This window comes from Crocodylus siamensis, chromosome 2 (assembly GCF_052110815.1).
Source record: "Crocodylus siamensis isolate JL-2025a chromosome 2, ASM5211081v1, whole genome shotgun sequence".
NCBI classification, from domain to species: Eukaryota; Metazoa; Chordata; order Crocodylia; family Crocodylidae; genus Crocodylus; species Crocodylus siamensis.
In genome coordinates, this window is record NC_143396.1 from 96389212 (window position 1) to 96413621 (window position 24410).

Consider the following 24410-nt stretch of genomic DNA (forward strand, 5'->3'; position numbering starts at 1 on the left):
TTCTCCCTTTCTGCAAATACATATGCATGGCCAAATCAAGTGACATATATATTGTTGTGTGCTGTACAGGACTTGGATTGTTTTGAGACTCCTGTTGCATATCATTGCAATATAACACTTGTCTGTCTCTAGTTTAGCTTCAAACTACAATTTATCTTTTCTTTTTTATGAATGAATAATTATGAACTTTTTATGTTGTAAAACTAATAGTTTAGGCTTCCCATCCTCCCCCTCCCTGAAAATGATCGTAACTTGCAAGAAACAGAAGGCAAAAATTACTTCCAGAAAAGTTGTTAATTTTTATTGTATTTTTTAAAACCATACCCTTCTTCTAGCTTAGTGTCAGAATTTATCAACAAAAAGTTCAGAAAACAAATCCTGGTTATGAGCCTGATCTCTTTGGTTGACTTATGAGGGCACTAATATGCATTGTTTTCTTTTTCAGTTTGTCGCTGCTGGGTGTGATTCTAATAGCCTTCCAACAAGCACAGTATATTCTTGCAGAGTTCATGAAATCAAGACAGAGACCTAACCCCAGTCCTTTGGCACAGCAGAACAGCAATCCTGTTGACATAATCAGCTCTGATTCCTACAAGTAAAAATATTCTTCTTTTTGTTCTTCTGAAGTGCTCTAATTGGCACTCTGTTTTACAGGGAACAATTTCATATACTCTGGTATTATCATCAAACTTGTTTTTTGGGAACCACATGAGTGATAAGTCAGAAAGGGTAGAAGCACTTCATCTTTGCTGTGTTCGATTACTATGTGTTTGGAGTATACTTTCACCTAAGATAGGAATGGAGAGCAGTTTGCAGGGAATCAAGTGTTACCTTCTGTACTTAGGTGATGATTCACCCCAGCATTTAAGCACATACTCAAATCAGTTTGTGAAGTTAAGTTCACAATGGACTCCCAGTGAAAACAGAATATACTTAGAAGGTTGAATGAATCAGTCCTAGTTCAGGGTTATCACCTAGATAAATATTAACTGTACATCTTGATTAATCTCTATGAATATCTTGATGGATGATGCTTCAGTTAGATTGTATTTCTTGTAAGTTTTTGATTGCTTATATTTTAAATAAGGCTTATTTGAGAGGGTTGAAGTCTAAAGTAAAGCTAAATGTCCTTAACAGGATCAGTTATCTGAAATCCAAGTGCATACCAAATGGGAAATTCTGCCTTTGGCATATAAGCAATCCTAGGTTGTTGAGGGCCATATAGAAAATACTAGAATGTATTAGAATATTAGGAAAATAAGGATTATTAGGACTATATAAAATGTTGGCATATTAAAAAATAAATAGAAAAATTAGGAACTTAGTGGGGATCTGGATGTCTGTTGCTAGGTGATTGGTCTGTAGGGTGGTCATTATAGAAGACATTCTGGTTTTGTGCTACTCTGTCCTCTACTGATATGAAACCCGACACCTTTATGTCTTCTGTTTTTCTCTTCAAGAGAAAAATAGAGGATGTAAAGGCAGCAGGTTTTGTATCAGTAGAGTACCGAGTAGCAGAAAACCAGAATGTCCTCTCTGATGACCACCTTACAGGTCTGAGACTGAGAGAGAGGAGGCCAGAAGCATGTAGGAAGTATGTTGGGGTGCTTCTCTTTCTGGAAACATGGAGGGTTGGTGCCTCAAATCCACCTTTCAGTGTAGAAGGGTGAGAAAATATCAGTGTGCAAGGAAGGGAAGAGAAGAACTACCACTGACGTGAGCAGAGGCACTGATGTTGGATCTTCATTGCTATAAAAAGGAGAGGGCTGCTGATGGTGTTTTTCTGTACATGCTTTAAGACCCTGGAACTTGCTTTGTCAGGATTCAGAATCAGTGGCATAACTAGGATGGGTGACTGGGACAGCCACTCTGGGAATAACCATAGGGACAGAAAAAAATGTCTACAGTCACACAATCATGCCAGTAGTGTGCTGACAACTGGAAGTTGCCGTTGCCATTGCCCTTGTATATGGCAGCTGTCTGAGTGTCTGGCCACTTCATTATGCCTCTGTTCAAAATATATTAGGGACCATTTGAATCAGCTGTGGGCGCTGTTGAGTTGAATAGTGCTTTGAGAGAGGATTGAGAGTGCAATCCTTGGATAACAGGATTTTTGTAGGAGGTTGGCTGAGTTATTTGTCCCTATCCAGATGTTTTCTTTTTAAAATTTTGAATGCTTCTAGGGTAATTTTGTTGTAAGGTTTAATTGTTATGGTGCCCAGAGCCCAGGATCACTTTTATTGTTTAAATCTATGTAAGTAAAAATCCAGAGCCCTGGGCAGCCACGTGCATCTAGGGCTGAGGCTACTTGGAAACATAGGCTGTTACAAAAAACAAAACAAAACCTCACTTTACTAGAAGAAACAGTGCGTTCATTGCACCTGGTTCCACAGCCTCAGTGGGGCTTTTCGATGGCCCGCAGGGGGGCACTGCTGCTCTTGGCCCCCCTAGTCTGTTCCTAGGAGGCAGTGGCACAAGGTGGTGGGTGGTGGTGCTCCATCCTTGCACATCCATATGTACCCCCTAGGGCCTTTCCAAGTACCCTGGGGGTACACGTACCCCTGGTTAACAACCGCTGTAATACCTGATTCAATCAGCTATTAGAGAAGAATGCCGAAAAAGCCCCACTAAAGTGCCGGATGTATACAGATGTTGGGCAAGCGGGGTCCAATTAACACAATGCAGATGCCTCTTCTGGTCATGTGCTGAGTTTGAAGTAAAGCGGTGGTTTTTAGAGTCTGTAAGCAGTCATAATTGTGGCTGTCCTTGAAGTTGGGAGAACCCATACATGCAACTTGGATGGGAATTTGGGCCGTAGCCTTTAAATGAAACATTTATATGATGGTGCACTCTTTATGAGTCCTACATTCAGACAATTGAAAAGGTGAAATCTGTTTTTTAAGTTTTCAGTATTTTTCATCTTGTCTCATTGAATTCTTCTGTTTGCAAAAAGAAAGTAGTTTAATGGTAGCTGCGCATACGGGGGGGGTGTGTGTGTGTGCATGTGTGCGTGTGTGTGCAAAGCATTCTAAAATTCTTTATTTTTTATCCAGGGGCAGCTGCAAAACATTTCTAGACTCGTATAACTCCTCTGATAAAGGCAAAGGGAAGGGTTTCCTGTCTGTGAGCACTCCATCCAACCGAAGTCAGAATGCTGCGAAGAGGAGTCCAGCAACGTACAGCCACTCTCAGAAAAAACACAAATGTTCAGTTTACTATAGTAAACAAAAAAGCACAACAGCTGGCAGTGCCATCACAACTACTGATGAAAAACAGAATCAGACTGTAGAGAACCAGATCTCACTACCAAAAGAGAACATTTGTACTGATATTGTTGGTGAGAACTGGGTAACCCTAAAATATGCAAATGGCATAAATATAAACATGCAAAAAAATTTAACTATTTCAGGAAACTTTCTAGATAAAGAAGAAAGTGCATTGAAAAATAAAGTTCTCATGAAAAATACTTCTTCAGAGTGTGATTTGAAGGAGCATCTTGAAACATGTATGTTTCCTAAGGAAACTAACCTTAAAATTTCAGAAAAAATTACTGAGCTCAAAGAACAGGAGTTCTGTCCTGTGAAAACATCTAAGAAGCTACCTGAAAGTCACTTGTCAAGAAATTCACCTCAGCAGCAACCAGAATTGCAAGAAGTTTCCAGGAAAAATAATGGTAATCTTTCCATTTTACATTTTTGGAAACTATTTGACCTAGGCAAAATCCTGGATCCAATGAAATTTGTTCTCCATATGACTCTTGTTTTTGATAGCTTTGATAGCATGTTCGCAAGCAACAAGTTCTCTAAAGAAAAAATATTTTTTTGTCATAAATAAAAGGGAACAATGATTTTTTTCCTGAAGAAATTTGCAGTTGAAAGCAAACTTTGTGGATCTGTGTGATTTGTTTCAGGGCTTCACACAAAATCTGGGCATAAACTAATGCACTTATAAGAATTGAAATAATGCTTAGAGGTAAAAGTGTTGTGATCATAGTTGTGATGATAAATACAATTTGCCTTTGGTTAGGTATTTGGGTGGTTAGGCCTGGTGAAAATCTGGAGGCATGATTTTTTTTTATTTAAGGCTGTTGAGCAAAAAGGGTTCTCATTATTTGACTTTATTTGAAATTACGGTTACTTAGCACTCTTCAAAAGAAAGGCACCTTGTTTCTGCAGTTTTGTAACATAGACCAAAAGCTCTTGTCAACATATATTTGAGAACTCTCATCTTTTTAGGAATTTACCAGTTGCCGTTTCTATCTCTGAATACAGATATACATAGTTTATGGTTTTCTGATTATATGTCTAGCTTCCCTGGGCAATCTTACACCTTTTTGAGGAGGAATTTAGGAAGTCGGAGGAATGCTTTTTGTGCAAGGTTTCACTTGAGAATTGGCAAAAGCAAATGTACTAAGTGAGAGCCAAGAATTGCCAGCTCTGTCTTGTTGAGGTCATGCTAACTCTATTCTATCTGTTGCAGGGGTGATTTTAGTGGTTGAACATGAGGCTAGATGTAAAACTTCGTTACTGAATAACTTTTATCAGGGAGTTACTCACTTCTCTGTTTCCCTATATGATATGTTAAATGGAGATTGTAACCTGCCGTGCCTCTGCCCTCCAAGCATTGTGTGTCTGGGTTTCTTTCAAACCTCACTGTCACCTCCTGGGTTGCATGGCCAGGCTACTGGGAGCGGCCTTGGGTCAGCTCCCCAGGGGTCTCACCTGCCACGTCTTTGGTAATTGGTTTTCTAGCAGAAGGATGGTGTCTGATCCCATCTCCCCTGGCATTCTCCCTTGGTTGTCCTCATGGCTATTGCTTCTTGGGGCTCCACCTCCCCTACACCCTGCCTAACGCCAGCCGTGATGTTGTCCATTGAGGCCAGTGTTCTGGCCCTCACTGATGCTTGGTTTCTTAGGGGCTGTGGCCTTGGGCTTGCACCGAGCATCTGCTGCCGCCCTTCTGTGCTTCCCAGCTCACACAGTGCCTGATTCCGCCCGGGCCTCAGGCCCCTTTGTTGCGTTGTTCCCTCCCCGGGTTTGGTACCTGTTATCTGGTGTCCATGTCTAGGTTCCAGCTCTGCCTGTGTCTCAGTCACTGCTGTTGCTGGCCTCCACCCATGCCGGCCTTGTAAGCGACTCCTTGGGCCCTTGCTGGCCCGACTTGCTTTCCGTGCTCCCCCCTCTGGGGCGCCACCACACTTCCTCCTCCTTAGGATCCCCTGAGTTCTCCGGGCTGGTTGGGGACGTTGCTTCCGGTCCCTCTGGCTTCGTTCCTGCCAAGCCTTTTATCCTGGCCCTGGGTGGCCACCCAGCCAATGGCCCCCGGCATGCTTTTACAAAGTGTGCCCAAAGAGATGCAGGAGCCTTTCTCAACTCCTCCTGGCTCCACTGTGGGTTTTCCTTTTGATCTTTGTCCGCAGCAGCCACCACGGTTTCACTTTTGCTGCTACCGGCTGCCAGCATGGCGTCCTGCCGCCTCTCTCCCGCCTCCAGTAAGTTTCCTCCACAGAGATAATACTATTTATGTGTCTCTGAGATGTTAGCAAATTTCATCATGTTTGTAAAGTGTTTTTAATTTCTTTAGATGCTGTAGAGCAGGGCTATCCAGTCAGTGGCCTGTGTGCTGCATCTGACCCTCAAGGGGTAAACCTGAGGCCCCTGGGCTCCTGGTCCAAGTGCTGTTCCCTCTCCTGCTGCCCTTTGCTCCTCCAGCTTCTGCTGCTCCCCACTGCTTGCAGCCTATGGGGTGAGGGAGCTTGTGGCCATGGGCTCAGGGGAACCAAATTTTGGTGTGGGGGCACCAATGCAGTGCAGCAGGGGTGGCCCACTACATGGTGGGGTCCAGGAAGGTACATGGCATAGCACAACTGGAGCATGTGGCCTGCATGCTGGTTTCAAAGTTCAAGTGTTGTTGTTGTTAGTCCTCGAATATTTTGAAAACAGCACAAAACAGATTAAAATCATTTACTTGAATCAGATTACTTTAATTATTTATAATGAATAACTGAGAGAATTAACTCTAGCTATAGTCTCCAGATAACACGTTCTGTACATAAATCAGGTGTGAGATGGCATCGTCTTCCTTTAACTGTCATTATATGAGTAACAGAAGTAAATAATTACTGCAGCAATTATGTGCTGGGTTTTTTATTATCACAGCATATAACTTTAACAAAGTATTTCCAGACTTCTGGATTAAATGCTGTTCTCAGCCTGATTGAGTTCAAACCCATGTCCCCTAGGAAAGTGCGTGATTACTTGACTAGAGGCAAAGCTGGAATAGGGGCACCTATTACCTGACCTGTTAAAACTTATCTGCTGTGCAGCCAAGAATGCAGGATTCATGGTTCAGAGAAAAAGAAGGCAAAAAGGAAGATGAATGTATGTGCCGGTAGCCCAGTAATGGGGGCACTCCTTTGGGTCCCAGTCATTGCTCTCAATACTGTTTGCCCCATGACTCTCCTACCGAATGCATTTGTAGTCCTTGAAGCAGGCTCCAGAACTCAGGATTCCCCCCTCCCAAGGAAATTCCGTCATTGTGAAGCTACAAAATCATGCCAGCTTGGGCTGACCTGTGGTTCTGTGGATCTTGTATTTCCTGTTCATTGACCTGGCTTTAAGAAGAGGGGAGAGAATGCTCTTATTCTAGACTTGACTGTAGCCTAGGGGTTAGAGTATTATCTTGGAATATGGACGCTGTTGGCTTTGAGCCCCTTCAGTCTGAGAAGGGCCTTTAACCAAGGCTTCCCACTGCCTGGGTGGATGCTGTCACTGTTAGGCAAACACCACCATTACCCTCCTGCATTTTAAAAGAAAAAAGTGAGCCATAGTCACTTAGCCACACATAGCCAAGTGATTTAGGCACCTAACTCCAGGAAGTGTCTTCACCTGAGATTACCAGTCTCAGGTAAGTGCCTAACTAAAGGTGTAAATCAAGGAAAAAGTGAAGCATCCAATATCTCTTCTTTCTTCGATATTTCCTTTGACTGGTGTAGGAGCCCGCCTATCTCTCGTTCTGTGCATTGCTTGGTTGTGAATCCTGTTCTTAGGCACCTCACTCAGATTTGTTAATTTAATTTCCAAAGCTGATCGCTGCCACTCCCCAGTCCTTTTGTAGATCCCGGTCCCTATTATTGAATGTTAAAGAACTAAATGAACTGTTTATTTCACTCCTGGATCTGTTGGGGTTTCCTGGCTATCCAAGATTTTGTGGTTTACTTTTTAAGTGGTTTGGTACTGTAGAATAAATTTGTCATGTCAGTGGGGAAAAGGCATGGTTATTAATTACAGAGGCACCAAGAAGTCTTTAGGAAACAATTTACTCCATGTGTTACAGCCTGGGGATGTGACATTTGTTTTTAAAAGATTAGCAATATGTCTTTTGATTCAAAGCTGAGACCTTCCTCACTGCTTTATTATGTGATAGCCCAGATAAAAGCCCATCTCCATCCTCTCTAATCACTGTTCATGTATTTGAAGACTATCAAACAGCACCCCCCTGCTTCTGCTGACTAAATAACCTAGCTCTAGATCTTTTTAGCCATTCCTTATAAGTCTAGCTTCCCAAGCCCTTCATCATTTTTGTTGCGCTGCACTGAACTCTTTCCAAACTGTCCACATAGTTCTTGAAGTATGGGGCCCAAAATTGGACACAGCATTATTCCAGGTGAGGTCTCACATTCTTCCTTACCAGGAATAATGACTTCCCTTGGGCTGTTAGTAACACTTCTGCTAATACAGCCCAGGATGTTGTTGGCTTCTTTTGCAACAAGAGTACGCTGTTGGATCGTATTCAGCTTGGGGCCCGCTGTAACCCCTTGGTCCTTCTCTGTGCAGTATTGCAGCTTAGTCGGCCATTCGCTAGTCTGTATTTGTGCATGCGGTTATTCCATCCCAAGTGCAAGGCTTTGCACTTGGTCTTGCTGAAGGACATCTGATTGATTGCAGACAATTTCTCCAGTCTAGTCAGGTCATTCTGGATCTAGCCCCTACCCTCCAGTGTCTCCAATTCCACCCAACTTGGTGTTATCCACAAGTTTTCACTCAATCCCATCATTCAAATTAATAATAAAGACATTGTACAATACCAGACCCAAGGCAGAGCCCTGAGGAACCCCATTTGATACCTCCTCCCTAGTAGTCATTGATGACTGCTGGTTGACTTGATGATCTAACCAGTTATGCAGCAGTGTTACAGTAATTTGTATCTAGCCTGTATTTCCATAGCTTGCTAATGAGAAAGTCATGAGAGCTGGTGTCAAAAGCCTTGCTAAAGTCAATATCCCATCCATTGCTCTTCCCCACAGAGCCTGTCACCCTATCATAAAGGAGGTCAGGATGGTCAGGCATGACTTGCTATTGGTGAATCCATGCTGGCTGTTCCTGATCACCTTATTCTCCTCTGTGTTTCACAGTTGATTCCCTGAGGACCAATACCATGATCTTTCCAGTTATTGAAGTCAGACTGGCTGGTCTATAGTTCCCCAGATCCTTTTTCTTCCCTTTCTTAAACAAGGACTCTGTATTAGCCCTTTTCCAATCATCTCAAACCTCTGCCCAATTTCTACAGATTCTCAGAGAGGATAGCTTATGGCTCTGGAATTACCTCAGCCAAGTCCTTTAGTACCCTAGGGTGCATCCTTGTTGACTTGAAAGCATGTCGCTTTTCTAAGTCATCCCTAACTTGTCTGCTGTTACTCTAGGCTGTTTGTCTCCTTCCCTATTTTGCTGCCATCTGAGCTTGTCATCTAACAGCTACCCTTTTTTATGAAGACTGAAGTAAAAATGCATTAAATACTTCAGCCTTCTTTGTATCTTCTGTAACTAGATTGCCTTCTGCATTTTTGATAAGGGACCTGTCCTGATCACTTTTCACCCCTGTGAGGTAGATCAGTATTAAACCTGGAAAAACCACGAGGGGATATAAAGTACAGAGTAATTTTGTATACTGGTTTCAACTAGATTATAATATTATTTTACAAGTAAACATCCTTTATCAAGTAATTTCTGTTCCAGTTTGGTACTGACTAGTGCCCACCTGACTGAGCATGATTGTAGCTGACGCACAGGGGAAGCATACATTAGTATCGTTAGATATGAAGTTACCTCTTGATGCTGGTTTTAGGATGTTTATGCAGCAGTGTTAGCTTTTGGATTTTTTTTAGTATCATCAGCAAAACAAAAACTGATTTAATATGTAGGAGTTTTGGAAAGCATCAACAGTTGAAAATGTTAGTCTAGAGGGAAGGGGGATTACAGGAAAAGTGCATGGAAGGCTCGTGATCCTTCTGTTTCTGTTGTTCCATTCCAGGAAACAACCAGCAAGTGCCTCTCAGGAATGAAATAGAAAACTGTGAGACTTTGAAAAAACAGATTAACACAAAGCCTTCCACTGAGAAAAAGATCAGTAAAGGACCCAAGGAAGAGATTCCCTGCTGTGGAAAACAGGAACTTGCATCAGTTGAGGTTTGTGTGACTTGGATTTTTTTTATTGTCGTATTTAAAATGCTTTTAAAAAGTGAGAGAGATTCAGCAAAGTTACAGATTACATCCCTAAACCAGCTTACTGAAAATGTGATGAATGAGCAAAATCCTGGGTTGTGCTATTCCATGAAATATCCTTGTTGTACTTAATGCACTAATACTGCCTATACCACAGAAAATGTCCCCTGCTTTTAATAGCGGGGCATACTATTTTAATGCGCGCATGCACACACATATACCCTGTGATGTGAATCTGACTCCAGATATCAGCTAACCTAGTGAGGAGAGCTTTAAAACTAGGTTTGCTGGGGGATAGAGACCAAAGCCATGAGATAAGTGGGAAAGCAGGACACCTGGAGGAAGAGCAAGCAAGAGTGGGCAACAGGAGGTGCTTTCACGCTTCCTGAGAAATCAGGGCAATCAACTAGTTAGCTTAGGTGCCTGTACACGTATGCGTGGAGCCTGGGAAACGAGCAGGATGAATTGGAAGTCCTTGCACAGTCCTGGAACTATGACACGATTGGAATAACAGAGACATGATGGGAACTGGCACGACTGGAGCACTGTTATGTATGGGTGCAAACTGCTCGGGAAGGACCGGCAAGGGGAGGAGGAAGAGTTGCATTTTATGTAAAAGAGCCATATGATTGCTTGGAGCTCCAGTACAAAATTGGAGATAGGCATGTTGAGAGTGTGTTATGGTCAGATGGGAGACAGCAAGGGTGATGTTGTGGTGGGCTTCTGCTATAGACCACCAGACTAGGAAGAAGTGGTGGATGAGGCTTTCTTCAAACAGCTAGTGAATGTTTTCATATCACAGGCCCTGGTTCTCATGGGGAACTTCAGTCATCCTGACACCTGCTGGGAGGGCAGTATAGCAATGCACAGGCAATTCAGAAAGTTCTTGGAGACTACTGTGGACAACTTCCTGGTGCGAGTGCTGGAGCAGCCAACTAGAGGCCATGCTCTTCTTGATTTGCTGCTCACAAATAGGGATGAATTGGTGGGGAGTGTAGTATAGTGGATGGCAGTGTGGGCAGCAGTGACCACAAAATGATTGAGTTTAGGATCCTGAGGAAAAGAAGGATGGGGAGCAACAGAGTTAGGACCCTGAACTTCAAAAAAGCAGGCTTTGTCTCGCTCAGAGAACTCATGGGCAGGATCCCCTGGGAAGCCAGTTTTAGTGGGAGAGGAATCCAGGAGAGCTGGTTGTACCTTAAAGAAGCATTACTGAGAGTGCAGGAACAAACCGCCCTGATGATCAGGAAGACTAGCAAGTATGGCAGAAGACCAGCTTGGCTTAACAGGGAACTCTTCAGTAAACTAAATCACAAAAAGGAAGCTTATAAGAAGTGGAAACTTGAACAGATAACTTGGGAAGAATATAAGCATTGCTTGGGCATGCAGGGATGAAATCAGGCAGGCCAAAGTGCAATTGGAGTTGCAGCTAGCAAGGGGTGTGAAGGGTTTCTACAAGTATGTCGGGGAAGTCATGCTTGACCAACCTGATTGCCTTCTATGACAAGGTGACTGGATGTGGGGAGACAGGTGGATGTGGTATACCTTGATTTTTAGCAAGGTTTTTTTTATATGGTCTCCCACAGCATTCTCGCAGGCAAGCTAAGGATGAATGGATTGTAAGGTAGATAGAAAACTGGCTGAAGCATTGGTCTCGGAGAGTTGTAGTCAATGGCTTGATGTCTAGTTTGCAGCTGGTATCAAGTGAAGTGTCCCAGGGGCTGGTCCTGGGGCCGGTTTTGTTCCAGGTCTTCATTAACAACCTGGAAGATGGCATAGAGTGCGCCCTCAGCAAGTTTGCAGATGATACCAAGCTGGGGGGAGTAGTAGATATGCTTAAGGGGTAGGAATAGGATTTGGAGTGACTTGGACAAATTGGAGGATTGGGCCAAAAGAAATCTCATGAGGTTCAACAAGGACAAGTGCAAAGTCCTGCACTTAGGACACAACAATGCCATGTACCAATACAGTCTGGGGGCTGACTGACTGGACAGCAGCTCTGCAGAAAAGGACCTGGGGGTTGCAGTGGACAGTAAGTTGAATATGAGCCAGTAGTGTGCCCTTGTTGCCCAGCAGGTTAACAGCATATTGGGCTTCATTGGTAAGTGTGTTTCCGGTAGGTCAGGGAATGCGATTTTTTCCCCCTCTATTCAGCACTGGTGAGGCCACATCTGGAGTACTGTGTTCAGTTTTGGGCACCCAACTACAGAAAGGATGTGGACAAATTGGAGAGAGTCCAGCAGACTGCAACAAAAATGGTGAGGGGGTGTGGGGACATGACTTATAAGGAAAGACTGAAGGAACTGGGCTTATTTCCTCTAGAGAAGAGGAGACAGAGGGGACTTAATAGCAGCCTTCAACTATCTGAAGCAGGGTTTGAAAATGGATAAAGCTAGGTTGTCTCAGTGGTGGCTGATGAACAAGAAGCGACGGCCTGAAGTTGCAGCAAGGGAAGTTCAGGTTAGATATTAGGAAGGAAGTTCTCGCTAGGAGAGTAGTAAAACACTGGAACAGGTTACCTGGAGAGGTGGTGGAAGCTCCATCTTCGGATGTTTTCAAAACTTGGCTAGACAAACCTTTGGCTGAGATGATCTAGTTGGGGCTGGTCCTGTTTTGAGTAGGGGGTTGGACTAGATGACCTGAGGTCCCTTCCGACCCTAACTTTCTATGATATCAACTTCGAAATCTGCTCCCCACCCCCTTTATTTTATTATATTTTTTTTTTTACAAGATGAATCTCCATACGTGGATCTCTGTTAGAAACTGAATTTGAAAGTGGAGAAAACTAAATTCACATACAGAAAACCCTATATAATAAGAATGAGACAACTGTAAAAGGTAACCATTCATCCATAGATTTACAGAGCATTTTGCAGAAACTAAGGCCCCTGGCACATGTTCTTGCAAAGGTGTCATAGGGTGCAATCCCCTATTCCAGTGATGCGATCCCCTATTGCAAAAAGTGCAGTTTTGGGATCACAGATCAGATTCCAGTTGCATCCTTTCTGAAAGCTAGGTGCCGATAGCCCTATGTGACCTAGGGCTGTTGAGGGGCTGATAATGATTTGATTTGGTGCAATTTATTTTGCAGTTATCAAGTTAATCACAGCCTAAATGTAACATGTACAGGAACCCAAAATATTATAACTCCCATGGTTTAAATAGCACCTTCAAGTCACTGGCAGATGCCTGGAGTTCAGATTCAGTCTGTGCTTGGTCGGTCTGTTAGCTTTCTGTTTATGGATGTCTGTCATGATGAATTGAATGCCATATTTGAGAAGCACAGAAAGAACATGTCTTGCTTGGTTCCCTTTTTCCTTTCTCTCTCCCCTCCCCGCCCCGGCCCCCCCCCCCCCGCAAAAAAAAAAAAAAAAAAAAAAGGAAGTTACTTACAGCTTTTGGGCATGATCTACTGCTTTTTATTATTAGTGGTGGTGATCAGTTTTGTGTTTAATTCCAGTATAAATTAGATCTTAAATTAATGCATCTGTTACTTAATTTATCCCCATTATTTCTTCAGTATAGTAATTCAAATGAGCAGATGGGCACCACCACAAGTAATAGAAGAGAGGATTTATTGCTGCTGAATTTGTTCACAAGCTCATCATAAGTCTGGCAGATTTTGGGGGTGGGGTTTTGCACATTGAAGCATTTTATAGACCATTTTCCTCCCCCAAAATTCTACTTCCTGAAAGAAATAGGGAAGGAAAGATGCTGAAGAGAAACTGTTGATATAGGTATTCAGAAATTTGATATTCTGCTTTCATCAGCTCTTTAAAAAAAGCCGGTGGTGGGGAGGGGGCAATGGGACTGACTCTAGAGCAGACAGATGAATTTGATGATCTGGGAAAGTGAAGTGCTAGGACAGCCACCAAATCCTGCAGCAGCTATGAAACTGAGCCATTTTGTCCAGAGTACTTTACATTAGTAGTTTTATCTAGGTAAATTTATATGGTAACTTTGGTTCTAAGTTATGTGTTGTCTCACTAATTCATATTTTTACATTTCAGCAAGAAGATGCTTATAGAAAGAAGAAATCTCAGGAGAAAAAAGAAGGAAGTTTGACAAATATGAATTGGAATAGAAATAGAACATCTAGAAGAAACAAGAAGAAGATTGTCAGTTTATCTACAAGGTGTGTATTACAGCCTCAAATGGTATCATAGAATCATAGAAAATGATGGTTGGAAGGGACCTCAAGAGGTCATCTAGGCCAACCCCTGGTCACAGCAGTACCATCTCCACCTAAATCATTCCAGCCAGGGTTTTGTCAAGCTAGAGCTTAAAACCCCCCAAGGATAGGGATTCTACTACCTCTAGGTAATCTGTTCCAGTACTTTACCACTTTTCTAGTGATAACACTTTTCCTGATATGGAACTTAAGCCTTCCTTGCTGCAACTTGAGACCATTGCTCCTTGTTCTGTCATCTGCCACCACTGAGAACAGTCTAGCTCCATCCTCTTTGGAAACCCCCTTCAGGTAGTCAAAGGCTGCTATCATATATCCCCCCCCCAGTCTTCTGCAGACTAAATAAACCCAGTTCCCCCAGCCTCTCCTCAGAAGTCACGTGCCCCAACCCCCTAAACAATTTTTAGTGCTCTCTGCTGGATTCTCTCCAACTTGACCACATCCTTTCTATAGTGGGAGATCCAAAACTGGATACAGTACTCCAGTTGTGGCCTCACCAGTGCAGAATAGAGGGGAATAATTACTCCCCTCGGTCTGTTTTCAGCACTCCTACTAATGCAGCCCACTATGATGACTGTAAGCAATAGAGAAACCAAAGATATTTTCATTCCTGGATTAATGGTTTCTGTTTAGTATTAGTATAATACCTAATGCAGATTATTTGACGATACATTTAAGTTAAACAGTAATCCAGGTCTAAAATTTTTCTATTAAAACATATTGCTAAAAGTCGCAGGAAAAATATGCATGCATGCATGCATACATATATGCATGAGTGTATTGTGGGAAGTAATCTCTCTGAAGTTCTCATAGTTTCAGTGGGAGCCTGTATTGTTGTAAAGTGCAGCTGGGATAGATTTCTTCATAGGTTCAAGACAGTATTTAGGATTTGAAAGAACTTTGGTCCTTCACCACTATTTGTGCCTTTGAAACCTCAGCTTGAGTTCCTCAATCTGTTCTTGGGCTTTAGACTAAAGGAAGACAAACATCCAGAAACCTGCATGACTAAAAAGAAATAACATAATAATATTAATTTAAAATTGCAAAGCACAGTTTATCTTTCCTTTTGTGAATCCACACATGTCTTGTAGACAGATTTTCGATTTAAAGGTAATTGAGAAATTTGAGCATTTACATTTATGCCCTATTTGATATTAATTAGTTCTCATTAGAGACTGGAAATGTGCCTATTTTAGACTCATAAGGTTAGTTTCCTTCCCATTATGCTGTCAGTGGATAAAATCCAATACATGTTCCCTGTAGGAAAGAGAAAGTCCATTAAAGTGATTCCAGGTTTTTGCAACAGATCATCTTCTAACATACTTTAAGGAATTTTATTTTTTTGCTTGAGAGAGTTGTTTCCTTAAAACAAAACAAAAAAAATCAGCATTTTCCTTACCAAATACAGTGATTAAAATTAACTTTTAAAAGAGGAAGTTTGGTATACCACATAGAAGCTGACTAAACTTCATTGCGGTTTGTAGACAAATATGACAAGAAGTTAAAGTTATGTTAGGCTGACAGGAATAGTAGGAGATCCTGGGAAATATTTGTGTAAGGGTTTCTTTTATGTTTACTTGAATAAAGGTTTTAAAGTTGTGATTTTTTTTTCCTTATTTTTTGTTGACAGTATTAAAATTATTCATGTTGTTCGTGTTGGAGTAACCTCTAGAGATGCCAACTGGAATGTGGTCCCCAGTATTCTATGCAGTGCTCACACAAAAACCTAACAACCTTAGAAATAAGGCAAAGTCCTTCAAAGATATATCAGTTACTAAATTTATGTACTGAGAGTAGTCCTTTTGAAGTCAATGGGGAGAGAGGAAGAGACTGGAAAATCAGGAGGGACCATTGTTTCAGGGTCTGCATTGTTTCAGACTGCGTTCAGGGTAATGCAGTTTGCTCTTGGTATGTAAAGTTAAGCACATATGAAAATATCTGCAGGACCTAAGCTTATATAGATAGGCTGGGCAAGGGTAGAAAAGGCAGTGTTTATGGTGCCTTCACTTCTTAAGTGCGAACTTAGTTTTCACTCTTTTTGGCCTACAGAAAAATAATTGAGCAGTTCTTCTGTTGTCAAGAACTCAGAAAGACCACACCTGTCAATTCCTGTATGAAATGTCTGCGTTTACGGTGTGATTCATGTTTGTTAACCCCGTGGTACCCTAGAAAGGCTCTCAAGGCACCTAGGGTGCCGTGGCATGCTTTAGGGCATATATTACTTCTGTTATACTCGCAGTCTGTTTTGATCCTTGTGTACTTTTCCACCATGTTTGTCACCATAGGGTCTGAGGACCTTTTGAGTAGTTCATTAGGGGAAAGTGATTGCTCATCTCTTTGTTCTTATATATTAAATATAGTACAAATGTAAACTATAAACGCATCATTTTTTGTTTTAGGGTTCCTGAACAGAGTGAAATGAAACATATGTGCAGTGAATTTGAAAGGCCTGAACTAAGAACTAACATTGGCGTAAGAAACTGCTGTGCTCAGGACAATGGGGAAATGTTTAAAGCCGACCAGAAAGGTGGAAGTTTGTCTACACAGGGAGAAACAGGTATGTAACTGTGATTAGTGTTGCACTGGGAAGAGAGAATACTTTGTCTCTGACCTTGAAACACAGTGGGGGCTTTTATTCACCTTTTTCTCAAGCTATGATCAGTTGAAGCAAATAAATTGACAGCACCCAGGACTGCTACAGGAAACTTAGACAGGTTATAATATTCAAGCTGGAAACATATTCCTGCCTGTTCAGTTTTCTTTGATGTCCAGCTCTTTTTCCCAAGCTTGTGAGAAAGGGGAGGTTTAGGAAGGCATATGGCAAGTTGATGATATTTGATAAAATTGATAATTGATAAAAGATCCATAATTAGTCAATAGAGGGCATGTATAGACAAAACAGGAGCCCTAAATTGAAGCTGTGAGTTTTTAAAAACGCTGCTTCAGTGTAGGCAAAGTAAACCCCTGTGTCATGTACACCCACATCTTACCTGCCTCTCCGGTGGCAGGGAGTGGAGAGTGAACTGATGGCGGGCGGAGCGGTCTCTGAGCTGTGGTGGGACTGGGGCTTCCCTCTGTGGCAGTGCCCGCCCCTGCCTGCAGACACCCGGCTTGGGCAGTCCGGCAGCCATGAAGGGAAGGACCGGGTCCCCACGCAGCTCATGCAGGCTCCAGGGGAGAGGGAAAAAAAGATCAGGCTCACCGCTTTTCTTTTTCTCTTTGGTGGAGCCTGCCTTCCCTAGCAGCTGCTAGGCTGCCTACACAGGCTGCCTGCACAGTCCCTGGGCTGCACAGAGACCAGTGCTTTGCTCCATGGCTGTAGGGCAGCAAACTAAAACTCCTCAAAAGTGTTTTAATTTGCTGCACCCCAAAGTAATTTAATATGCATTACTCCACCAAATGTGCTACAGCAGCTGGAATTAATGTGCAAAATACCACCAACACATGCAAACACAAACACCATTAAAGCGGTGCAAAAGCATTTAAAAGTGGGTTAAGTGTTGTGCACACATGCCCCTTGTTTCACACCATGGTTTGAGAGAATTTTTCATGGTGCCGAAATTCAGATGTTAGATCAGGGCTTGTGATATTTTTAGTGCGTTGTATGTATGTCTGCAGTGCTATCAGTAAATGTGTTTTTCCCTGCTGAGTAGGTAGATTTAAAGGGCTAAGCACACATTTCAGATACATTTTTCATTTCAAGTTTAAATGTAAACATTTTCTTCAATGCTTTTCAACTTCTTCAGAAAATATTTATCAACGATCAAAGAAGTGTTTGGAAAAGTTTTGTTCCGATTCAAGTTCTGACTGTGGCAGTTCCTCAGGAAGCGTACGTGCCAGTCGCGGGAGCTGGGGCAGCTGGAGTAGCACCAGCAGCTCCGATGGAGATAAAAAGCCTGTAATGACACCCAGGCATTTTCTTCCATCAAGTAAGTTCTGGAAAAATACCATATACAAAAGTATATGGAAAACGTTAATATATTGTTTTGGATAGTGAGAGGGACTGAAACTATGGGGGTACGTTTGTTGCTCCTCCACAGAGCTGTTGCAAAGTACGCACCAGTCAGTGCACCCCTGCTTTGCACACATCTGCCTCTGCAAATGAGGCAGTGTAGTTGCCACAGAATAATGCTGAGCACACCCACAGAGCTACCCTTGGGTTCTGTCTTGGACCTACTTATTGACACACGCTCTGGCTCACTTGAAGGTATCTCTATTGCCTCATTTCCAAGAGTCGGTGTGCATGGAGTGAGAATGAATGGGTGGGGCGTAGTTCTTAGGTCAGCACAGGGATGGTATAGAAAAGCTGTTAGAGGTTGCCTGCCTGTCATGGGTTAATAGATTCCAGTATTCATGGTGGCATTCATATGAGAAGGAATGCTTGGCTTTGAGCTTAGAAGTCTCTACTGTTGAAAAGGTTTCAGTCAGCAAATTTGCTTTCTTCCAGCTTGCTTTCTTTTTCCAGTCGAATCAGTATTTTTTAGTTTGGAGTGTTGCAGAGAGACAATAGATGTTGTTATTAGACAGCAAACAGAGTTAGCACTCCTGTGTTGTATTTCTAGCTCTGCCACTACTTAGCTGTCCGATACCAGACAGTTCCACTTAATTTACAGTTGTCTGTATGTTTTCCAGGCTTGTTTCGTGTTTGAGATTATTTGCATTTGGGTATATTTTGTTAATCTATAGCATGCACATCTACCCTGCCTTCTAGTAGTTGCATTTGCAGAGCATTTGGAGAAACATTAAAGTTAATGTTTAATATAATGGATGAACTATAATATTTTGTTCCTTTTTAATCCAATCATTGCAACTCCCAAGTCAGTAGTGAGATGGGATCCACTCCTAAAAACTGGCAGACATAATACAGCATCCAAAGGGGAACTGATGCACACAAAGTAAGCTGCCTGAAAAATGATAGGAGAATATGAAGAGCCATAGGTAGTAAATGTAAAAGGTCAAAGAGAAATTGTGGATAAACACGTGAACTGAGTCTCCCACAAGACACTGAGGAAGCTATAGAATTAGTCACTCTTGGGAAGACTACAGAATTGATATCTGCTAACTCTACTCAGATGTTAATGTAGCTCTGACCTTTAGATTATTGTTACTTTTGCAACTGTGTTTATGACTTACCATGCTCCTTTTACTGTATATAGATGTTATCTGGATTTCAAAGAAGTGGGTAGACAGACAAGTCTTTCAAAAAATTACTGGAAGTGTCTCAAAATTATGAGGATATGGATGGCCTTATCCCAGATACATGGCAGAAGAACCCTAAACCACTTTGTACATGCCAGAAGCCACAGTTATGTTTAGTTCTTGTGGCATATTACTAGGAATGGTGAAGAGCTTTAGTGTCATTCACTGACATTGAGAGAGCACGCTACAGCATGCAGAATGAACCAAATTTAAAGTTTTAAAAATAGTTTTCTAGGGACTGTTCTCTAGTGACAGAGAAAAATTGTTTGCACATGTCTAGATGCTGTTTTGAATAATGTGAACTTAATTTACTGTCTGAGGAAAAAAATATACCCAAAGCAGCTTCGCGATTAGAATAGAACACATTTAATCTCAGTCTGAGCCTCTGACCTAATTGAATGAATTGTGCCTGGATTTAATTTTTTGGGTTTTTTATATTTGTTGAAACTTTTTAAAAATAAACTTCTTTCAAATAATAATGCATAGATGGATATTGTACATGACAGCAGTAATAATTTATAAATTGATCATTTAACTAAAAAAAAAATTCAACAGTGTGGTTTTTCATAACACCACTCCATGCAAACACTTTTCTAATAGTTAGAATAATGCTTCTCAACTCTTTTTAATCCTTGGTCCCATAGTTTAACCAAAAAAAAAAATCAAGTCCCTTATTTCCCTATTCAAGTTGCCATAAAGATAGAAAAAAGGGTCTACTAAATCTGCATAGATATAAGAGATAAACAAGCATAACATTAACTGAGGGAGACTTTCTGAAATGCAAAATTCTTTTTGTAGTATTTTATACTGAAAATAAGTTTATATATGCTGTTTTCAAAATCTTTTGATTTCACAATCTTTGTTTTACTTAGGGGAGACTATTTCACAAAATGATTTCCCAACTGAAACTCCCATCACTTTAAATCTGTCTCATAACATCTGCAATACCAGGTACGTTTTTAAGTTTACCCTTACAATATACTAAAGGAATGTAATATGTTCATGTAATTAATCCTTTTTCTGTAGAAAAGGACCTGGGGGTTTCAGTGGACAATAACCTGAATATGAGCCAGCACTGTGCCCTTGTTGGCAAGCAGGCTAACATCATAGTGCACTGCCTTGGTTGGAGTGTTGCTAGCAGATCGAGAGACGTGATTATTCCCCTGTATTTGGAACTGGTGAGGCCACATCTGGAGTACTATGTCCAGTTTTTGGTCCCCCCACCACAGAAAGGATTTGGACAAATTGGAGAGAGTCCAGCAGAGGGCAGTGAAAATGGTTAGGAGGCTGGGAAACATGATTTATGAGGTGAGGCTGAGGGAACTGGGCTTATTTAGTCTGGAGGAGAGAAAAGACTGAGAGGGGGCTTACTAGCAGCCTTCCAGTACACACCTGAAGGGTGGTTCCAAAGAGACTGTACTCAGTGGTGGCAGATGACAGAACAAGGAGCAATGTTCACAAGTTGCAGCAAAGGCAATTTAGGTTAGATATGAGGAAAAACTTTCTCACTATGAGGATAGTAAAGGACTGGAACAGGCTACCTAGAGATGTTGTGGAATCTCCATCCTTGGAGTGTTTTTAAGATCAGGGTAGAAAAAGCCTTGGCTGGGATGATATGGTTGGAGCTGGTCTTACTTTGAGCAGGGGGTTGGATTAGATGACCTTCCTGAGGTCCCTTCGAAGCCTAATTTTCTGTGATTCTATGAATATACTAAGGGAACACCATACTCTTGGGAGTCTAACTAGCCAGTTTTGGTAAAAGCAGTTGTGTGCGCTATACCTGCCTGTTACTCTTGATGCCATTTTGAAATCACACATCTCTAGTATTTAAAAAGCTTTACTGGTTTTGGAGCTTGGACATGGACTTTCCAGCCCCTTTGAGTATTTTTTTTCTACCATGAGCATAAACCTATCAAGTAATAACTGTTTTCAAAGCTGTATTAAAACCCGATATGAAGGTATAAGGCCTGGAGCTACCATGACCCATTGCAAAATAACCCTGATATTTGCAGGAATTGCCACCCTGAGGGAGAGATCAGATGCAGAAAAGAAAGGTGTAGTCTCAGTGAGCAAAGCCTTTTTTCTTCATTTTTGCTGCTGACTTTATTCCAATAAGTACATTTTAACAGTACAGCATATTGACAGCTCGCCTCTTTGACCTCTTATGCTTAGCCATCATTAACATATAATGCTCATTCCAAATTCATTTAATCTGTCTGAGCCCATACTCTCCTTTAGTCTCCACACTGTATAGTCCAATATTATTAGATAAATATGACTAGTAAGGGTTGAGATAATCAGTACTTCCTTTTTTTCCTCTTGTAATAATAACTGTGGGTAGCTCTGCTCTGTACGGTTTTTTTGTATTGAAATGCTGACGTTTTGTAGTTCTACCATGGCTCAGAATAAGGAGAATAGGCAAAGGTAAAGCCTAATTCATGTTAGCTATTATTTGGGGTTCTACCACCTGCCCTGTTTAACACCATAAAACTTCCTGAATTTGCTTTTCCTAGAAAAGAATCACGTAGGTATTTTAAATGTTTCACGATCTGATTTTCTTTTTGAAAAAAAAATCCTTTTTCTTAATTCAGCAGAGACATAAATACCATCCCCCAGTATCCAGAAACCCTGTGTCCCAACTTCACTGACATGACTGCAGATCCCGACAAGAATAAAGGTCGGTTGCTTTATATCAGCAGGTTTTACATTACTCATCATACACTAGTATGAGTGCTACACATGTTGTTACTTTAATGTGTGCACACACAAGCTTTACTGCAACAGAGTGCTATGTTTGAGCCATGTATCTGAGTACTTTACTTTTTATTATTTTTCAAACAAATGAACTTCCCTAGCCTTTAATATAATCTTGATTTGTTTTATTGTATTCTTGCTGAGTGAAAGTAGCATCTAGCTTTCATTTTACACTTCAGCATTTGCTAACATTTCCTTCGCTTTGCCACAGCCTAATGTTTAATTGCACTAAAATCACTTCTATGGGAAATGAAGTTCACAGTCCAATTAGCATCATCAAAGCTCTCCTCATTTCCACACTAATGGCTGAGGAAAGACCTCACCTCTTTTCTGCCTTCCTTTTTTGCAAACGAACGATGCATGATGGGCTTCAGCTTCGGCTTTCAAATCCCAGGCAGTTTTTCATTTGCGTGTATCTCAAAGGGAAACAATATGAATTTGCTGAGTGAAATTAATAAATTGTGAAGTTTGTGTATGGAGCGACCTCAGTTTCCAAGGAGAAAAGGTCCAGTGGCTTGTCATCACACATGTAACTTTCCAACACTTTAAGTCTTTTCTGTTGGAAAATTTGTTCTTTCTATAATGAATCAAGCAAATGACTTTAATACTTGTAAAAATGGAAAAAGGCTATTTTTTTTTCTATTCTACTTTTATGACAACTTTTATCCAACATAACTATTTGTCAAATGATTCACTAAAAATGTTTTATTTGCCGAATCACTCCTGGGCTGGGTCTGTATCTGATATATAATGACCTAGCTGCACTGAGTCAGGATTTAGTGCCAGTGGCTTGTTTTGTTTCCATAGTGCCAAACTTTCTATTTTGGGTTCAAAAACTAAGGAAAGGAGGGGCCTAGATACTTTCCATTGCGAAGAGTACAATGCAAGGTCATCTAGATTCTGTGTCATGTGTTAACGTCATTGCAGGGCTAAGATTTGGGCACTTTTTGGTTCCTGTTCTGTTGTATTTCATAAATTGTGCAATTGATCACTTTTCTTCTTTAGGTCTGTATCCAACAGGAGACTTGTGGCCTGCTCAACCAGTCTGTCTGACAAATAGCTTAAATTATAACCTTGAAAACAACATACCATGCATGATCCAGGAATCCCCTTCTGTTCACAACAGGCAAGTTGTTTTTTCTTTAAATATTTTAGGTAACATTTGTCCATCTATTAACTAGGGGAGTATTATTACTGTATTTATTTGCAACATACACACCCTTTCCCAAAAAATTATCCCTCCAAAGTTGGGATTGTTGAGCAGGGAAGCATGGGGACACTGTAATGGCTACTGCTTCTCTCTGTTTTCTCCCCATTGGCAACATGGAGAGAGGGGCTGAAGTCTGGTCTTTAGCGTGGTAGCTATAGTTTTAACTTGTTCAGAGCTACTGCTATTCGGTCAAAAGCTGCTACCAGTTTGACAGCAACAGTGATTGGGTTAAAGCTTGAGCTGCACAGTTTGCAAGGACAGACTGAGTAATTCTGAAGAATTGGCTCTTCAGACACAACTCTGGAAAAAATCTTACTTTCTTTATACTGCCTTCTCAAAACAAGGTCTGTCGCTAACTTGGGAGTGTGTGGTATGTGAGAAAATATGGTGCATCTGAACTCATCCTGCAATATTTCTTAAGCATTTGCAGTTCAGGTTCCTTGCCATTGTTTCCTGTTAAAATATTATAAGCAAAACTCTTACTATAGACACATTTTTTTTACTGATTTTTTTTTTTTCACTTTTCGCCCGCCACATGGTATTGATATCGTCAATTTAAGTGGACCAGCTCCTGTACTCATAATTAGAAAGTTCAAAATTTAAGAATTCTTCCTGGTTTTAAATAAATCTTGCGAGCTTTAAGGTATGGTGCCAGGCAGCGCTGTCCAGGAATACCTGTTCTGCACACACTAAGTTCAGAATTGGAAACAGTATAATCATGTTAATGTGGCATGCATCCAGGCTAATTAGCTGTGCTGGGAAACAGGTTTATTAAACCCAGGCACACTGCTGTACTAATATGGCTATATTGCTTCTGGTTCAAATTTCATGCAACAGTGCTTTGTCCCATATCCCTGCTCTGTTTCTCATTTTTCTCTTTGAGGGGGATTGAGTGTCTCCCTTTCAAACTTGCTTTCCTTTGCTATAACCAGGAATCCTTCACCAGGTGGGTGAACTACAACATGTTCTAGGGTCTGTATAAGATACAAATACCCTGGATGAAGGTAATAAACACATGTTTTATGTGGACTTCTTTGGACATTTCCTAGACTTGAGGATTGAGCTTTCTGCAGTGGTAAACTTCAGACGGGAAGAATCACATTCCCTGCAGTCTTACCTCTGTGCTGTAAACTGAAGGAAAGAAAAGCTTGCAGTTTGCATTGCGGCTGTCCTATGAGCTAGGAACTGTATCTTAGTGTACCAAGACCATGCAGCAAAATACTGGTTTTTTTCCTTTACAAACTATGGTTTAAGTAATGTTAAGGTTATGACTCAGGTGTTCTTAAGCAAAGAACTCTTCCTAAATTATTTCAATTATTTTATTCTTAAATTAATACAGTAACAGATACACATTTGTGATAGGGTGTCTCATTTGGCAGGAGTCTGATGTTATTTGAAGTGGTAACACTGACAATTGAGAGTTTTATTTGACATTCTTATTTTTTAAATAAGTGTTTATATTAATATTTTAAAATTAAAGACAATTTTTATTAATCTAAGCACCTTACTAATCAAATATTTATTTCACTTTATACATAACATTTCCATGGCATGTTAT

The 24410-nt window shown here is 41.1% G+C and overlaps 1 protein-coding gene across 4 annotated transcripts in view; it reads left to right on the forward strand.

Moving 5' to 3' along the window:
- The window catches only part of TMEM131L (transmembrane 131 like), a 118171-nt gene that overhangs the window by 88993 nt on the left and 4768 nt on the right, over nucleotides 1-24410 (forward strand). For all 4 annotated transcript variants that reach the window (XM_090036436.1, XM_090036435.1, XM_090036437.1 and 1 more), the window contains 9 exons: nucleotides 446-595; nucleotides 3054-3673; nucleotides 9310-9464; nucleotides 13511-13635; nucleotides 16089-16246; nucleotides 17436-17618; nucleotides 19761-19839; nucleotides 21480-21565; nucleotides 22648-22768. In XM_090036436.1, coding sequence (XP_089892562.1) covers nucleotides 446-595; nucleotides 3054-3673; nucleotides 9310-9464; nucleotides 13511-13635; nucleotides 16089-16246; nucleotides 17436-17618; nucleotides 19761-19839; nucleotides 21480-21565; nucleotides 22648-22768 — 1677 coding nt within the window. The remainder of the gene's footprint in view (nucleotides 1-445; nucleotides 596-3053; nucleotides 3674-9309; nucleotides 9465-13510; nucleotides 13636-16088; nucleotides 16247-17435; nucleotides 17619-19760; nucleotides 19840-21479; nucleotides 21566-22647; nucleotides 22769-24410) is intronic.